This window comes from Anticarsia gemmatalis, chromosome 22 (assembly GCF_050436995.1).
Source record: "Anticarsia gemmatalis isolate Benzon Research Colony breed Stoneville strain chromosome 22, ilAntGemm2 primary, whole genome shotgun sequence".
NCBI classification, from domain to species: Eukaryota; Metazoa; Arthropoda; class Insecta; order Lepidoptera; family Erebidae; genus Anticarsia; species Anticarsia gemmatalis.
The window spans coordinates 9301429-9321445 of NC_134766.1; the positions used below are offsets into that span (position 1 = coordinate 9301429).

The 20017-nt window shown below is 38.6% G+C and overlaps 2 protein-coding genes across 2 annotated transcripts in view; both read right to left on the bottom strand.

The window, feature by feature from the left end:
- Window positions 1–610: 610 nt before the first annotated feature.
- Window positions 611–19106, bottom strand: LOC142982910 (uncharacterized). The gene is made up of 5 exons (XM_076129637.1): window positions 19054–19106; window positions 5926–8886; window positions 5509–5748; window positions 4643–5266; window positions 611–3180 (listed from the first exon to the last, which is right to left on the bottom strand). Exons 2-5 carry the CDS (start codon window positions 8876–8878, stop codon window positions 2954–2956), a joined length of 4044 nt encoding a protein of 1347 aa, XP_075985752.1. The 5' UTR covers window positions 8879–8886; window positions 19054–19106; the 3' UTR covers window positions 611–2953.
- px (MAP7 domain-containg protein plexus) overlaps window positions 19034–20017 on the bottom strand; it is a 182321-nt gene continuing 181337 nt past the window's right edge. The window contains exon 24 of the mRNA XM_076129511.1: window positions 19034–19550. Coding sequence (XP_075985626.1) covers window positions 19034–19550 — 517 coding nt within the window. The remainder of the gene's footprint in view (window positions 19551–20017) is intronic.

Sequence of the window (20017 nt, forward strand, 5' to 3'; positions counted from 1 at the left end):
TTTCTTAAGTGCACTATTAGTTAGGTACAGGAGAGGTCTGCATGCTTAATAACTATGCACAATTGGCATCTTAATACACTTCATATAGGTAAAATAACAAAGACTTTTTGTTTGTAAATATGTAATAGAGAAATTACTAAATTAGTGTAATTCTCAACCACACATACACGAGCAGCAGAGAATAAGAACCTATTAGAGCAGGCTGTGAGGTCTGAAATAAGTCAATCAATGTCAGTTCATACAATTTGTAGTTGATATACCTACACGCCAGAGAGTGAACAATTTTGTCTTATATAATTATATTTGATGCAGTGGCAAACAGAAATTACTTATTATTCTAAAGGTTTTGGACGGTTAGGCGAATTTGTAGAGCAAGTTTGAAACATAAAATTCGACTCTAAGTGCTCACATACAATTCATACGCATAACGTTCAAACTATTCGTTTGGCGCAGTGGTTAATGTGGTCACCTCGTCGCAATAGCCGTAGGTAGTGCCGCGTGTCGTGGGTGCAACGATATTTATAAATCTGTCGCTAGATGGGGTTACGATACTCACTTGTGTTAATTAAGCTGTAGTGATAATCTATTAATTTAAATAAAAAGTCAGTCAGTCATTAAGTTTTCATTTTATTACTTTACATTTTTATATCTAAAACATTTATTGCACTGTAAAATTTATTTTACAATAATTACAAATAAAATAACAGGCACTCGAATGCAAGCCGAACTGAAGTGTTAAAGTAAGAAGAAAATCAATTATTCTTTCTTTCTTAAAAGACACGGCTACAATTTTCAAAACAGCTGAATTCGTACCTTTTAAATTCAGTCTTACGCGTAATCGCTCACTCGCTGTCTGCAAGGCAGAAAATTGTAGCTTCCATTTTAATAAGTATTACCCAAGTTCTGCATTAATTATATGATCAACCTATACCACTCGGCTATAATTGCTCTCATATAAATTATAAATGTAAATTTCTTAGTCGATGCTACCTACAGTATTTCACGTATTAAAACCCGGCATTCTCGTCATGTAACATGCAATACCGCGATTCAGGTGCTACAATTTGACTAAACACACCGGAAGATGTCGCTGTTTTCAAAGTACATGATTAAATTAATGTATACCGAAAAATAGCTTAAAAATGGGTAAAACTTATTAAAACGTTATTATCAATATTAGTAGCACATATTACATCTGATCTACAGTTTTCCGCGAATCTGCAGTAACAATTTATCGGCTTAAAGCCAGTTTGAAGATAAAAATAATTTTAAATTACACTTTGGACTACGCATTAAGTTGAACTTAAGTTAAACATAAAGAATCATCAATCAATGATTTATAGTTGGATATTAGACTTGACATAAATAACAATAGGCAAACAAAATGTTTAAACTCAATAAGAAGTTTAAATACCATCCATGATATTATAATGTGTGTTAAAAAATAAAATTAAAACTTACATACGTGCCCATTTGTGAATCGACCTACCCCTACGAACTATTTTTACATTCTAAACCATTATCATTAAGTTCGTTAATTAGCTGACTAGATAAATAAGTATTTTATCGTTTAAATTGACAAAAACTTACAAAATAACTATTTTAATTTTTGGTACAATTTTTTTTCCTTATGGTTAGACCTATAAGGTTTGACTTGGTTAAATACGATTAGAAACGATCTATGCAAAGCATCTGTTCAATTTTAACATAAATTAAGTACATACAAACTATTGTTCAGTAAGTCCATATTTATATCGTTATTGTATTCTTATTACAAATCAAAACGCCTGATCGGCTCACTCCCGGCACCCAAATTCGATTCATGGCACATGTAAGTTATCCCAGAGTAACGTATAACTAATTTGATACTACAAAAATCGTTTCATCCAGATTATTTTATATCAAATCAGCCTCTGATCACTCGCTATTTTGGGATTGCAAAGCTAAATTTTGAAATAAACTCGATTACGTCACAATTGAAATCGTATTCGAGTGTCGAAAGTAAATCAAGATGAGGACACGATTTGGCAAGGTTACCCACATAGCCTATTTTTAATAATAGTAAATAATGCGAATGTTGTAAGAAATAAATTACCCAGTGAATACCTATGTCTAAAATAGCGCCGAAAAGATGAATACACAAAAGATCGTTCCTATTGTTCTTGAAACCGCTATCAATGCGTTTTTGCAACATTATCTATTATCTAATACTATTAATGTTATTTACAATACAAACAAGTGCTTTTGCCCCTGTATACCATTATAATAAAAAAGCCTAAAATATTCTACCTTCCTATAATCAGTGGTTTTTCTTTTTTTAAGCTGGCTATTTTGTATTTTTATATTATTTTTACAAATGGCAATGTTGTTTTTATCCTAGTCTTTGCACAAAATAAAAAAAAAATTATTGCATCGATTTTGAATCGATTTAGTAATATGATTGTGTTCAATAGTTTTTTTCAAATCAAACAAGTGAATTAATATTACTGCGTACAAAAAACTGCTTAACAATCAATTTATAAAACGATGTGTTCTGTAGTTTACCTAAGAAAAAACCTTTATAATGTATTGTGTCCCCTTAAAAATATAATGATTTCTGACAAAAAGGATTTATAAATGAATACATGACTGTCTTTATCCCCTCGCCCAATTCGTGACAGCTTCGTTCGTGAAGATTACATAAATGCAATTTTAACAAATAATCACTATACGGTTCCGAGCAGTTACGTGTTGTGCATTCGTTTATAGAAACTGGATGGCGATCATATCACTAAATTAATATTTTTCTTCAATTGCAACCTAAGAAAATTTGCAAACAAAACTCGAACTATGGCGCTGTAGGAGAACTAAACATTAATGATAAAAAAATAATTTCGTAAATAATCCGTTAATTGTTACTTTTATGTTACTTGTTGAATTCAATGTTACATTTTTTATTGCAAACAATATTAAGTTAGCAAAAATCGTGTTCTCCAGTAAAGTTTTTGACTTCATCTATGGCCGCTCTGAGTTTGACGAGTGATAGACGCAGATTGCTCTCTTCTACGGCAAGGTTCTGTCGTTCGGCAAGCAGCGCCAGAGCACGGTCCGAGTCTCGCGACGCTGATCGTGTGATGTGCGCGCCCTCTACACGCAGCGACGTGTTGCGACGATGCAAGTCCGCTATCTCCCGCCGACGACCTGGAATTAAAAAAATACGAGATAATCTTCAATAAATCTGAATGTCACAATCTTATTTGTTAAAATTCTAATAAGGTCTAAAATTCATATTAATAATAATAATGTCCTCCTAGCCGATATACGGCTACGGCGGCGGCGGTCAGTTTCATTGAAACTGGCCATTTGTGCAGGACTTTGTTTATAGTGTCCAAGTGTGTGCACAATACACAGGTACACTCTCTATTCCATCACTCTCATAGTTTGGTGGGACGGATAACCGACACGACCAGTGTGGCGCAGGTCCGACGGCTTTACGTGCTCTCCGAGGCATGGAGGTCATCGACCTCAACGTCCTAACTCCGAGCAATCTCTAAGAAATTCTTAACAGAAAATCTCAGAAAATACTTTTTGGCTCGACCCAGGATTCGAACCCGAGACCTCTCGCACGGCAGTCGCATATACTACCGACCGCGCCACAGAGGCATTTCATATTAATATGATTTAATTTGGTGAAACAAATTATTATATGATTTGTAAATATTGTAAATTATATAAGGGCCAAGTCGGGCCAACTGAAGCAGACGAGAGTAGAGCATGTGCCTCGACCGGGGTCAAGGCGCCATTTTGTTTTTGGTGTGGATCAGGATGACAGTTTTTTGACACATTGGTTTTTGGCGGGACATGAACTAGTCGAGTTGGATCGTTGAAAAAATATTTTTAAAAGTAAGATCAGTGCCTAAACTCTTTCCTCGGTCTAGATAGTTAATTTTCTTTTAAACTTTACTGTGGAGTGATCTAATAATGTTCAAATGTAATTGAAATGTGTGAACATTGTGTTTCGTGCTTGCACTTGACCGCCATGACCCCTACTAAATCTGTGGCCGCTAATGGTGAGGCAATGCCCACTAGAATATGATATATTTGCCGAGGTATTAAGGTAAGACAATAATCATGATGAAATACCTATATTGTCCCATATGTTAAATGAATCCTTATATTTGTTGGTCAGGCTATCGCGCGTGAACATTTAGATCAATTTTTCCAATCTCGTTTTACATAATAATGAGCTATAATGTATTACAGATATCATGCCGTCAAGTGTGGGGTGATGAATGATTAAACCCACGAGATCCTATGCTGATGTATTTGTGCCTGGACAACTCTCCGATTATAAAGAGCATGTTACTATTTTTAGTTACCGTAACATGAATACAAGTGAGTACTTATGGTATTTTTTTTCTTTTGCGTCTACCGTCATATAATTTTTTTTTTATTAACATTTATTACATAACTACTTACATAATGAATATATTTAAATATAATTAAAATAAGGCATCATAAAATATCTCCGCATCAGCGTCCGTCAAAATCAAATCATTTATTCCTATAGGTCAACGTTACAATTACTGAATCTACCATTAGCTTGGAAAGGGGGTAAGGCCTTATGAGAAGAGCTAGAATAGAACTATAAACAGAAATATACCTATGTCGTAGTCCTTGTAGCTCTTTATGAGGAGGTCCACGCCAGGCCAGAACGGTTCATTGACCTGACACCACGCGTCTTCGCTCTTGTCCGGCATCGGGGGTGCTTCGACAACAGTCTCCTGCACCCCCGCGGCGCAGCTCTGAGGCTCGTCCATGGATGTCGCCTGTGTCGTCACACCCCTCTCACACTCCTGCGGCGACTTCAACGAAATAATGTTGGATATATCCGGTATATTTAACTTAGGATAATCATAAAAAGGTTGTTCAACTTGAACTGTTTGGATGTTTTCGCTGTCGAAACCGGGATTTAAGTCTCTTTTCCTTGTGTTTTGTCCGCTCACGAGTTTGAGGCTACGGTCAGCCATTTTGGAAAGACGATTGAGTTCAGAGAAATTCTTTTCTGCTAGCACACTGATACTTTCACCGGGTTGTTCTTCTCGGTCGAGCATTTTTTTGATCAAATTATTGTTTTCGTTGACGGATTGTTTTATTTCAGTCATTAGTTGCAGTTGTCCGCGCGTGTGCAGGTAGAACGAGGGCCAGGTAACGGTCGCGTTCTCGTCGGTGTTACTGTCGCGTCTTTGTCGTTCTTTCAAGATTGTATCCCAAGCGTACTCGTAACCTGAAATGAAGAAAACACCATGACTCTCTAATTAGCTGTATAATTGATAAATTGAAAAAACTGTAGGGCCATTGTCCTTGGGGTACAGTTTATAAATTCTTGAAACAGTTAACTCATTATTAAACTATCCGATTATAAAGCATTTTGAACTGACGTTTTTTTTAGAAAGATTTCTAGTAGACTAACGCGAACCAAGTATGACCATCATCCTCCGAGTCGAGGGTGCAATTGTTCTAACTTACTTTCTTTGTACTTCTGCGTGACTTGCGTCAACTTGAACACTGATAGGAACTTGGACTTCTTTCGTATTGTTTCGCAGTTTTCTTCAGCGAAGATACTGATCTTTGCTCGTAGAGGCTCCGGAGCTGGCGAGGGTGCCTTCTCTTGACCGTTGAGCAGCACATCTAGTCGACCAACAGCCGCGTATGCTCGACGTACTCGGTCGTGCTTCAGCATCCTGTCCTGAAGATCCAGGTCTTTTTCTGAAATGAGATGTGAAGTTGCGTATGTATACTATTTTTTTATTACAAAATTTCGTCGTCAATTGCTACACTAAAGAAACTGTAAATAAAACATGAGTCACGTTTATCTGACTCATTTCAATACATTTTTAAATACGAGTAAATATTTTTTTAAAATTTCTTATGTTGTATACCTACCTTTAAAAGCTTCCTGTGAGGCCAAATTGAAATTAGCAAGAAATTCAGCTTTCCTCTTTCTACTTTTTTTCTTTCTAGAGCCTTTAGTACGTCCATACTCTTTGATGATAGCTTTATATTGTTTCAATTCAGCTTCTGAATCATCAGAATCACTCTCGCTGCTCTCTTCATCTACTTTTCCTTTAGCGATGGCCATTTCTTTGTATATTTCACTTTTAATTTGTTCAGGAGTTATGATATTACTACTAGGATCATTTTTATCAACTTTCTTCACTGGCGCGCTACTCGCTTGTTGCCGGGCGTCTTGTTTCGCCTCTTTTAATGGATGATGATCGCGGTTCGACAGATATTTCAGGCGTCTCAATCGTTTCCGTTTCTCATAAATATCTAAAGAACTCATCTCTTCCGGTTTAGTAATTGCTGCGGGTTTATTATGTCGAAGACTAGTTATAACTATTTGTGGCTGCAGTTTCGAATCTTTAGGGCAGGCTATCACAATTTTATCATTCGTTTTCACCGGTTTAGGAGTTTCTTTCTTTGGAGTCTCTTTTTTTGGAGCAACTATTTTTGGAGGGATAGTTTGTGCGATTTTTTCTGGTTCTATATTGACTACTTTAGGCACGGTAATCTTTTCAGCTTCTACGATGGTTGATAGTGGCACTTGATAGAGAAATTGTGGAACTTGGTTCACAATGACTTGTCCACGTTCTGATTGTATCACAGGGTTTCTTATTTCGATCTCAGGCTGAGTTATAACAATATTTTCAGGTGTGTTTATGATCACTTCCGGTTTTTTGATAATGATCTCTGGTTTTGTAAATACCATTTCCTGTCTTGTCATTACGATTTCCGGTTTTGAAAACACGATCTCCGGTTTCGTAAATATCATCTCCGGTTTTGACATTACGATGTCAGGCTTGCTCATCACAATTTCAGGGATGCTTATCACGGCATCAGGCTTATTTATCACTATCTCAGGCATACTTAACACAGGATCAGACCTACTTATTACAATTTCAGGCATGCTCAATACGGGATCAGACTTGCTTATTACAATTTCAGGCATGTTTAATACAGGATCAGATTTGCTTATTACAATCTCAGGCATGCTTAGCACAGGATCAGACCGGCTTATCACAATTTCAGGCATGCTTAACCCGGAATCAGGTTTGGGTATCACTATATCGACTTTAGCTTTGCTCTGTAGAGGTTGTATCACATTGTTAGTCGTCTTTAGTATTTGTATTTCTTTGTTAACAACTGTGACGGGTGCTGATTTAACAGCTTTGTTGTTGATGTTAACATTAACCTCAGCTGTAGATGTTACAACGTTTACTTCATTCACAATTTTGTTTTCGTTCGTCGTCAGTTTTGCTTTGTTATTGTCTGGTGTTTGCGTTACCTTAGAGTTATTTTTCACAATCATCATGTTGGCCGGAAACTGTACATTGCTTAAATATAAAAAATTTGGCTGTAAAACGACACTTTTCGGTTCGGTTGTGGTGAGTTTTTCCGTCACCGTTTTCTTATTTTTTAAGTCTTGCTCCTGCTGCGTTCCCTGCGACTTCTCCTTCACGACTATCTTGTTACCATAGATCTGATTCTCAGTGATCAAATTCTCAAAGTCATTTTCGTCACAATTCTCTTGATGTAACCTCTTTAGTGCGACTACTTTTGACGAAGTGCCTTCGTTAACTACGTCATCTTTGCACTTCTTACTTTGGTTTAACAGTCGTGAAGGAGCTTGCGAGTTTTTTGACTCAAAATTCGTTCTCTGTAACAATACTTGCGGATTTTGTTGTTGTATCGTTAGCAACATTTTTGGATTTTGATTATTGTTATTCTTGTTCTGAATAAACAATATTTGGTTCTTTGCGTCGTTCGTGAACGTTTCTCTTTCTGGAGGTTTATTTACTTTGACTTTGTTTGTTTCAATGTTCATGGGGTTGAACAAAGGTTTAGTTAGAGCTGGGGTGGTCTTGGTCTCGGCCGGTGGATCAGACTTTGGTGGGTCAGGTATTCGAAACTTATTATCTGTCTTTTTTAACGCATCGGTGTTGTTTATTAACGTGTTTATACTACTTGTGACTGGAATCACAGGTTTGACTGTATCTTTGATTTCCGTCTCTTTTGTCGCTGACTTAATAACGATATTACTTTGAATCTCTACTCGCGGGGGATCTTTGGTGAAGACAGGGTTGAACGGTTTCTTCGTTAAAGAATTTTGAAATAGCGAATCTGGCGGAGTGCTTACACACTTCATATCTATTTTGCTTATAGGTATACTGGTTTTTAAACTAAACCGTTCAGGTTTCTTTTTGATTTCTTTGCTGGGAGGTATCGAGGGGATGGTGACTGTGGCTCCCGAGCCCTGCGCCAGCGATGTGATGCTCATCTTGGACTCGGTGGGTTGAGCCTTGCTCACCTCCGGCGTAGACACACTGGATACCGTCGATATTATCTCCGGAGTGAAGTGGTCCTCGAAGTCAGTCGGAGGTTCAGATTCCTCCACCACGTGTAGCGCGTCACTCTCCATACTACTCTCGTCCAGAATCGGATCTTTTGACGAGTGTAAAAGACTGGGATGTTGGAAAGGAAAATCTGGAGCCACTGTATCAGGCTGGAGAGGTTGGGTCGGTGGGAGGAGGCCGGGATGGTAACCCGCCATCCCGGAGTGATTGACCGGCTGGAATGCTGAAAACCCTGGTATTGAGTACAGGTAACTGCCATAGTTAGGATAGCCAGGTTCTATATGTTTAGTAGTCGTTACGCTTGGGTTCGGGTTCGGAATAGACGATGGTGAAATCTTTGGTGAATGTGGAATGGGCTTTGTAGGAAGAAAAGCTGGTTTTTCAAAAATGTGTGGCTCTATTTCTGGTGGTTTGGGAGGGATAGGTTCAGGGGGTAATGGTCTCTCGAGCTCCAAGGGTGCGATCGGGGAGATCGGCTTCATAGACAGCACTGTGAACATAAAAATAATATGTTAAAATTGCATTACAGATTTATTTTTCATATAAAACACTGTAATCACTGATAAAGTTTCAAAGTAACATAAAGAATTCCTTAATTCATTGATTGATTTAAAATTAATCGACCGCTGTGAAGCATAATCTAAACTATTACTTAGACTTAATGTGCAGTATTTAGACGAGTTATATTGTAAAATACATTACAATAAATATTCTAAATAAAAAAAGAAAAAGGATGGTATATGGCTGAAGGATTTAAGCGTTGTATCTACATTAAGCAAAATTTATCAGTCAAGTCACTAACCCCCGGTTTCTGAGTACATTTAGCGATAGTTTATCTATTCAATAGCGTTATTTTAGATGAGTTTTGTCACTATTGAATAGATAAACTACCGCTAAATGTACCTCAAAAACCTGTGTAAATAGCGTCCAGGATTGTGGCGACGACTGTTCAGAGCGACAACTACAGACATCTAAGACCGTGATCAAAAGGGCCGAATACGCCGCAAATTCGTTCACGCGCTACCGAAATACTAACCCTCTTATTCATAAACACACTATAAACCTGTTTTAGTTAAACAACTACTGTAATATGTTTTCTCTTTCTCATTTCGCTAAGGAGTGAAAGAAACAAAACTCTTTATAAGCCTTTCAGAACTTCATTTTTTTTATGAATCTCTTATTCATAAATATATTAGTGTCCATTAATCACGTCCACATACTTCGCGCTAGTTCAAACGACGACTACCTCCGTGGCGCAGTGGTTAATGTCGCCACACCGCTACCATTGCATCGGCAGATCGTGGGTTCGATTCCCACACCGTCCAATTATTTGTGCGACCCACAAATAATTGTTTCGGGCCTGGTAGTACTTTGTGTCCGTTGTTTGTATGTTTGTAAAAGTCCCCGTGACACAAGAGCAATTCTTATTGCAGATGACTTAAAAAAAAAGAAAATTCTACGTAGCTCACCCTCCTTATGGACAGAACGTTCACGCGAAATATACGCAAAAAAATCGCAGCGAATACGGCTGTTCTTGATTTAAGACGTGCTACACACATATATATTTGGTTCGGCATTAATCAGCCTAGTTGATCGGCAACCCCGAATATGCGTAAATGAGTTCGGGCAATGCCGCTTGACATCACCGCGCCTGTTTAAACCGAATTGTGACGATCGGCCCGAAGAACTATAGTGTATTTTGTTTGTGTATGTGCCTTTGTAACCTATTGTGTTAATAATTACTTCTTTGTTTATCTGTTTCTTATGATACGTGTTATTTATATAAGGTGAGGTTTCACCATTTCTGTATATAACAGATAACTTATCAGAAGGAATTTTTACAGTAGTTTTTTTTAGTTGTTGTCAATTTATCTAGCAGATTGGCTATCTTACATTTATACATATTAAAATCATAATCAAATCATTTATTAATTTAGGTCAAATATTGACACTTATGATAGTCGTTACAATTACTGAATCTACCACTAGCTCGGAAAGGGGGTAGATCCTTATGAGAAGAGCTAGCAAGAAACTTACGGCCACACTTTTCAATCGTCAAAAGATTAACAATGTGGTTGATACTATAATAATTATTGTTACATAAGCTGTGAAACCTTACCTACGTTCAAAAGTTAAACATTGTCTGTCATATTCATAAAAATATATTAAGTTATGAAAGGCTTATAAATTGCTTTGTTTCTTTCACTCCTTAGCGAAATGAAAAAGAGAAAACATATTATAGTAGCATTTTAACTAAAATAGGTTTATAGTCTGTTTATGAATAAGAGGGTATGTGTTTATTTGACCTGCTTGTTAGATTAAGTTAATCCTTCTATAACGTGGGGCTAACATCGTTAATGGCGAAAGATTTGTGTATTTCATGCACCTCTGTCTGCATCTTCGGATAAAGTAGGCGTGATATTATGTACTAGAAGCCACCCGCGACTTCGTCCGCGTGGAAACTCTTCCCGTGTAAATCCTGATCCCTCGGAAACTCCGGGACGAAAAGTAGCCTATGTGTTTGGGTCTTCAGCTATACCAAATTTCATCGTAATCGGTTAAGTAGTATTTGCGTGAAAGAGTAACAAACATCCATACGTACATTCTTAGAAACTTTCGCATTTATAATATTAGTAGGATGTACATTATGTTAATTTGTTCTGTGGTCTGAGAGTGTAAACTGATCACAAGCGCTATTCGTTTTTTCAAATTCTCAATAGTAGCCTAGAGTTTGGTAACGTGGCTGGTATAATTCATTTAATTTTGCATGAGACTAACATTACAAACCTAGATAAGAACGTTTCTGCCAGCACCACCTGGTATCATAAGCGAGATACGCAGTTGACAGTTATTTTCGATGAAAAAATAAATTTAACCCACTAATTTCCCACAGCTGGGCAAGGGTTTCCTCCTGTAATGAGAGAGGGGTTAGGCCTTGAGTCCACCACGCTGGCCAATTGCGGGTTGGAGAATTTGCATATCTTAAAGAACTGTTCTAAAGAACTCTCAGGCGCGCAAGGTTGCATCACGATGTTTTCCTTCATCGTTGGGACAAGTGATATTAATATATGGTGTGTTGCCTCGGGTACGAACCCGTGAGCACTAGCGTGGGAGACGCAACTTAAACCAATCGGCTATCACTGCTCAAATATATCAGCTCATTATCTTTTAACAAGCGCTTCCGAACTCTTACAATATAAACGATCTGTGGGTTAAGCAACCGTTGGCGCGGTCATTCTATAGATGGGTGACCGCATAGTGGTATTTGAGCTGGGCGTCTTCGTGCTTCGGAGGGCACGTAAAAAGTCGGTACTGGTTGGTGTCTACTAAGATAACAGTTGTTAAGCCATGTCAAAGGCCTTCGGGCGCCTTGAACAACTTTGACTCTAGGTTGACCACTAGCTATACGTCAAACAAAACAAACCTCTACGTGTTTGATACTAACCAATAGTACTCGTTTGCCGCTGAAACTCGTACCTAATAAAATATGTAGTGTAGTTAGGTAGTACGAACTAGTTGATCTGTCTTTTGTATCCTTCAAGCTAATAGCTCGGGAGGTCGCAGGTTCTATACCCAGGAGAAACAAATATTTATGTGAGCCGCAAAGAATTTTCGGGTCTGGAGGCTTTTATGTATGTAGTGGAGAACTATTTTTAAGCCACTGTGCTGTACATTGCTTTCTCCCCTCAATTATAGTAGATAACACATTGCGTCAAAGCAGCAATGTACTCAATAGTGATCATCTATTTGACTTATACTAGTTGTCAACTGAGATATATACGTAATACTCATGGTTTTACTGTGTGTACACATAACCTCGAAAAGTCATTGGTGTGTTGCCTCGGGTTCAAACCTGCGATTACTTGCGTACCAACTGTATTCCACTCGGCTATCATATGTCTTAGTATAATTTATTGTAATTATCTTGAAAACAGAAGTAGGGTCGTACACCTTTAGGTATCAGAGAGCACGTAAATATTAAGTTGGGGAAAAGATCTTTGCGCATTATAGTATGTATGAACTTCTTATAAAATCTTTTCTCTAAATCTCTCTCTCTCTTTTCACAAAAAAGCTCGATATTTGGGTAACTCACGAGCTCACTGAAAGAAACCTAATGAACCGTGTACTCATTTGTGATTCTAGAAGCCAAAGAGATTTTATTACAAGTTCATACATACTATATTGCGAAAAGACTTTTTCCCGACGTAATACGATGTCTGTCATGTCGCCGGACGGTGGTTGCCGAAGTAAAAATGTTGCGTCCCATCGGGCTATGAGAGTGAAGGAACATAGACTGTACTTGTGTATTGTGCACACACTTGTACGCAGTTGTCTAGGTTCAATAGAACTGGCATCTTGTATTAACCGATTCGTTGCGACTTGCGTTTTCGTAAACTTCTAGCTGTGGCGGCAAACAAATATTTCGTGACACGCCTGTCGGGCCAACCGCCATAGAAGTTGATGACTCAATTTGAGCGAGTTATATGATATTTAAAAAAGACACGCCTCTCGTGTCATACGCCATATATAAAAGAATTGAATGGCACGCCTGTCGTGCCATCCGCAACGAATCGGTTAATATCCTTTCGAAAGATAATATCAAATTGCGACATAATTCGCCTCAACTTAGATTTCATAAATAACTTATTAGTTTGTCTATGTTGGACTGAACAAATATTCATTCTGCCCGACCCGAGATTCGAACCCGGGATATCGTAATCAGTAAAAGTGTGTATTTTCTACTTGACAATGTCCTTCCTTTTACAATCATTCTTTGTCTTATCTAACTAATTTAGTAAACAATTTTGAATTGTAAATTATATCTTTTGTACCTATTTTATTGAATAGTTGAAATTGTAGATTATATTCAGCAATTAATAGACCAGGGAATCGAACCCAAGAGCAATAAAATACAACAAATCTTCCTAAATTTACCTTTTTCTATATTTTTATTTAGTTGCAATTACTCAGTTAGTTTGATGAGTTGAATATTCATCGTAATTCCTTACTAGCGACTATTCGTTTCAACCAGTGTAAATAAATACACTTTGCTCAGGATTCGAACCTTGATCCTCATTCGTAGAAGACTAGAGCCTACTGAACTATAAAAGTAAGTTATTATATTTGTATAAGATTTTGTCGGCAGGGAGCGTAGTATTCACAAACACATAAAGTAATGTAACTCTATATTAAATAACAAACTTTCACATCACGTTGATCCGACACCGAAGAAGAATCCGCCGAGGAAGCCGATGGAAAAGCAGCTGTTTTTCTTTAAAAACCTGATGATAGTGTCCAGCCAGGCCTGGCTCTGCCCCGCGGACTCTCTCACGCGCTCCCAGTTCACACTTATATACCCAAGTTCACTCGACAAATGTAAAATTATCACACTACCCCCCAAACCAAATGCGGCAATCCGGCCAATTCTGATCACGGAGATGCCAGTCATCCATCCAGAAAATGTTCCCAGTAAAAAGTTCTTACTAGTATTACTAGTAAAATGTTCTGTTATATCAAATATAGATTTACTATCGCTTTTGATTACTTCTTCTTTTTTAGATATTTTCCTCAAGTCCCGTATTTCTGGTAGGTCTGGCACCGGACGCGCCATCAAATGTAGCTTTTTGTTGAGAATTTATATCAGAGTTTAGTTTTGTTGATGTTGTTCTTGTCAGATTGTAAACCATAGATTTTTGTAGCTTTCTGCGCAGATGAAAATAGTCTACCATAGTTGTTTAAAGTTTTTAGCTTATCCATTTAAACTTGGGCGTTGACCTTTGTGTATAAAAATGTTCAACAGCCAGTCATATAACAGAAAACATATAAAGAAATTGCAATAAGGAACCTCAAATTTGGTTACACTTTGTCTAGAGATTTCATGTTTTTTAGAGATATCCTAGCAACTGCATTAAAATTTAACAATTTTTTAAAATAATGTTTGGTTGAATTTAATAATTTATATAGAAACCTAGGTAATTAAGGTAAAACAATACTGCAAGATGACTGCAACAGTCTATTGATGGAAAATTACAATTTGCCAAAAAGCCTAAGTTCGTTCGTAAGACGTTATAAAACTTATTCAAAAGTTCTGCATGTCTCGTGAATCGATCCCGAGACCTTGTTTTTAACGTTGCAAACCTTAACGTGGATCACAGGGACCACAGAATTCATAAACGTAGTGGATACGATTTTGCTAATTCAATACCTATGTGAAAGACATTTATTTTAGGTAGTTTGGTACCTATGCTCTATACATATTAAATATTTGTGTGATTCGTACTGCTCGTCAAAATTACTGGCAGACCCAAAAAAAGGATCTGCTGCTAAGTCTGTTCTTTCTGCGACGCTGATTTGGTCGCATACTTCAGTTGAGCGAACAATCATAATAGGGAGGACAACGGGTCCAAGAGTAGCCATTTTTTATTTAAAGACAACTCCCGCTGAACTAAGAATTGCTCTTGTGTCGCGGGGACTTTTACAAACATACACACAACGGACACAAGGCACAACCAGTCCCGAAACAATTATATTATTTGTTGCATTTGATCGCACAAATAATAATCGTTCCGTGTGGGAATCGAACCCTCGACCTCCCGACGCAATCGTGTGGCTGTTATCAGGTACAACTTAGTAGATCCTTGCACCCTTACACAATTTATCTAGATCATGATAATTCACATAAAGTAGCTATATCGAACAGACCGCAGTCAGTTGCATAGGTCTCACTTTCTAGAATATGAATAATTTATTATGTCTTCGCCAGTCGCGAACCTTGTTCGTATCGTTTAGAAATCTTTAGCGTAACGGTAGCGGACTCTAAATTGGTGTAAACAGAAGGGATATCACATCGTACTTTTTTAAAATTTTCATCTCTAACCTCGCAGTTTATGCCTCTACATCCTGCCATCGAATAACACGTATATAAGTAAGGCCTTGTGTAAGTGAAAAAAATCCTAAATCAATATGTACCTATATATTTTTTTTGTTGAAATATTGATATTTTTTTGTGTGGGTGATATAAATACTTGCAACAGTTATACGGGTCTGGTCAGTTACGTTGAAACTAGCCAACTGTCCATAAGTTGGTTCTCTATGCCATCACTCTCATAGCCTCCAACTAAACACAAGAACCTCCAACACGTGCTATGAGGCATGGACATTTTCCTTTTCGTTCTTTTTTATAAAAAGCAACTCCCGCGCTAAAAATTGCTCGTGTCGTGGGGACTTTTACAAACATACAAGCAACGGATACAAAGTACAACCAGACCCGAAACAATTATTTATCGATTACTCAAATAATTGCTCCGTGTGGGAATCGAACCCACGACCTCTCGACGCAATAGTAGCGGCGTGAAGACCTAAACCACTGCGCCACGGAGGCAGTCATTTTAATGTACAAGTAACACATATTTAAAAATGTTACAGTAAATCTCGGAATAAAATATTATTTGACTCCATCTGGGATACTCTAACCCGAGACCGCAGTATATTCCGAAAAACCCCGCATTGAACCGGTATCGAAACCAGGATCTCAGAACCAACGTATTATCGTAATATAAACAGCACCACAACACAACCAAGGAACCTAATATATGCATAATTAATATAATATCACGCCTGTTGTCAAAAGGGCAGTCAGAAGAACATTGTAGTATATTTGCAGGTTAAATCTGTCGTCACATATTGTAGAAACGATCAAAGTGCGTTTGTACGCTGCAATCATTTCAAAGCAGCACAAAACTAACTACATACTATCTGCAAGCTTGGGAGTGGGAGGGGTGATAAACAAAAATAAAAGTAACTACGTGGCCAGCGACTCCGCGACAATACGGCGACAGTCGCGTCGCCGCTAACCAACTAGCATGCACATTAATTTCATTGAATGTATTTTTCAATAAAACCATATTTTTTTCACTTGTTAGGTATTGTCCATATCATATCTAACTATTAAATATAATATTTACATGACATAGTCGGACACTGACACTTGGAATACGACAACATGTCGCCCGCCTAAATGCTGCACGTGAATGACAAACAAATTATAGATTGTAAAATATTGAACACCTATTAAAAGCTAAAATTAATAATAACTATCTAAGTTAACGTATAAAGAGGTTGTTTTGTTATCAAATTTCGTGTTTTTTTAGTTCGTTTTTTTGTAACACGGCAGTCGTCGGTCGCGCGGGGTCAACGTGCGGATACCGGACGTGACGTCACAGTTATCACAACAAGCGAACTTGTCCAAGGAAGCTAGTTTAATATGACCCCGTGCGAGCGATATTACAAATTAAATTATTTGTCGAGCGGCGCCGCGGCGACTGTCCACACGAAGTGTCGATAAGTACGCGTTTTATGTCATCGCTGTGGACAGTCGCAGCGGCGGTCGACGCGCCTACGTATATAATTCGTGCTTTTATCGATCGATACATTTATACATCTAAAATTATATATATAATTTTTAAATAGCCGCACTCCTATCTAGTTGTACTGCGCCGGGCAGTTACATAGTCAAATGTGTTTGTTCTGTGGCGGTATATAATTACAAATTGGTGTATATCTTAGTGTCGTCCTTAGTAAGCGTACATGTGCACCGTAGTGATGCGACCGACGTGTCGACATAGTGCCGACTAGTGGACTTTATTATTAATAACATTCACATATATGTAGCTTGCCTAATACTAAATTATCTTTAAAATTAAGCCGGTTAATTAGACAACAGTGATTCGTTAGCAATTTAGAGTAACAAAACCACATTTCATACATCATGTGATTGAAAACAAAGGTATTTATCTTAAAGACTAAACAGTTAATGTGTAGACAAGTTACATATAAGTTACTGATACAGTATGTCGACACGCAGGCCACAAACTAAACGTAGGAACTAGGCAGTTCACACTGTCACCTCTCACTCGCACACACGGGGAACAGAAAGAGACAGCATTATACACTGTACACACTTTTATCGATAACTACAGACTATGTACAACACTAATGGATGCACAATTTCGTTGCACAATCGGCCAATAAAAGCGAGACTTACAAAATCATCACAACATATTAGGTACTTTCATCCTAGTTTTAATTACACATACATTTTTTATCTCATAAGATATTTCAACATGATACTCCTTGATACTCGGTTAGCCAATCACAGACAATCTAATCAGGCACAAAAAATCGACACAAATCAAAATAGTACTAATTTTCCTACATACGTTTAACTACCGATGTTTTAAATCTATCTTTATCGATAAAAGTGCGTACGACTATCGTTAATAATAATTCAATCAATGAATTAAGTTTTCACTTATTCCCAAATGGTAATTGTACATAAAGTGTAACATTTACTTTATTTTTATATTACAAATATAACAATTTCAGTCGAAAGGTCTACCGTCTTATATATGACATTGTGTTCGGTCTATATACTTATACTCGGCTCATTGAAAACGTGCGAATTACGTCATTTTATCGGAGTCTCTCGCTCACTACACATTGTCACATTCCTATAATTTTTTTCATTATGACGTAGTTCGCATGTTTGTAATGGCCCGAGTAGTACATAGAACAAATATAATATTATTGTGAAAAGTGTGTTGAAATAACTACACGAGTTTTAATATTGTAATTATTTTATTTAGTAATATCTTTACTAATGTCAAACTTTTTTTTACTGATTTATATAGGAAAAAAGCGGATTTGTTTTATTTTGTTTTTATAATAATAAAACTCGTGTAATAAGTGTTTTTGTTCATGGTCAATCTTCAGTATTATTTTTATTTAAACGTCAAAATAATTATTTTTGTTTAAAACATCACATTGTACAATTGTTGCATGAAAGTTTAACTGAAAATTGATTACATTTTCATATAAAACCTAAAGTTTATTGATATTTTTTGTTACCAAGGTAAAAGTGACAATAAATAATCTTCTTTTTTATTTTTATTTTTTCTTTAGTGTGTGCTGTACTTTTCTTGCTCTTACACTGATTAGTTTAGTCTGACTAATGTAAATGTATGTCTATTTATTTTTTTGTTTCAAGTATGTAGTATTGTGAAATCATTACAATTTTGTTCAACTATCACAGCAATGTCAAGTTGCAGTACGTTTCAAGTAACCTGAAGGTTTTAAGTCTCAAACGGACGGAAACTTAATACCAAGTTATTCGGTGAATGACGTAGATTCTAATATCAAAAGAGTTCAGTGAGTGTAGTTTGCACCGACTGTCACTTTTAACTTAAATGTAAAATATCAAATAACTTCGGGTTCCTTTCGTTGTGTCGTTTTATAGTGTGTGTATGTGTTTATACTGTGGTTATACGCGGAGGGTGTAGCGAACGCTCGACCCGAGCCGCCCTCTACGTCCAAGATATCGCGCACAACGGTAAAATGATTTTTATAGTAAAAGTTTCATGGAATGATTTCCGAAAACGTCGTAATGCAATTTTACGAATGAATATCGTATCTATACCGGCCACCGTAACGGAGCGTATCGGCCGTCGAGGTCGGGAGCGAGCGGGGACTCGCGGCGCTCGGCGCTACCGGGCCTCGGGCGCGGTCAGGCGCGGGGCGCAGTTTCTGCGCGCGATGTCTGGGACGTGGGGGGCGGGCGCGGGGCGCGGGGGCGCGGCGCGTCACACGGCCGCGGCGTCACCTGGCGGCGCGGCGGGCGCGGGCGCGGGCGGCGCGGGGGGCTCCTCGGCCGCGTCGTCGGCCGGCGCGGGCTCCGGCGCCGCCGGCGTGGGCGTGCGCGGCGCGGGCTGCGGCGCGGGCGGCGCGGCGGGCTCGGGCGGCGGCGGGGTGGGCGCGGGGCGGGAGGCGCGCGGCGCGTCGAAGGCGAGCGGCAGCGGCTGCGGCGTGGAGGAGGGCGGCGGCGCGGGCGCGTGCGCGGGCGCGGGCGCGGCGTAGGGCCGGTAGGGGCGGTACAGCAGCGGCGGCGGCAGCAGCGGCCGCGGCAGCGCGTACACGGGCGGCGCCAGCAGGTGCGCGTGCGGGTGCAGCACGCCGCCGCCCACTCCGCCGCCGCCCGCCGCCAGCGCGCGCTGCTGCTCCTCGCGAGCGCGCTCCTTCTCTCGCTCGCGCGCTCGCTCTCTTTCTCTCTCTCTTTCTCGCTGTTCTTTTTCTCGTTGTTCCCGTTCGCGTTCCCTCTCCCTGTAACGTGACAAACGACGTCATCTTGGATACTCGAAATTGGCGATCGATAGCGAAAACTCAAACAAAAATTCGACCGAACCGTCGATCCGATTCTATTACCTGACCTTTCAACCGACCGATTGAAATTTTACTTAGAAACGGATAATTCGATGCACGGGAACGATCATTTAAATATTAAACGATCGGAAGATACTTTTACGGGTTAAAGACGACTCATACGATAGATTAATAAATATAAACGACTGTTAATTTTTACATCACACGATAAATTACACCGATACAAGTTCAGAAATAGCAAAATCGGTCACGGCCACATTAAATTGAACAAAAAAGTATTTACAATAATTATATGATCCCTGATTCCCTAACTAGCGTGAACTGTATGTTGGGAATCAGTTCCTTCCGAGAGTACAGGTTAAGCAAAAGTTACAATTTATTAGTTAGTTAAGTGCTTGATAACCAAT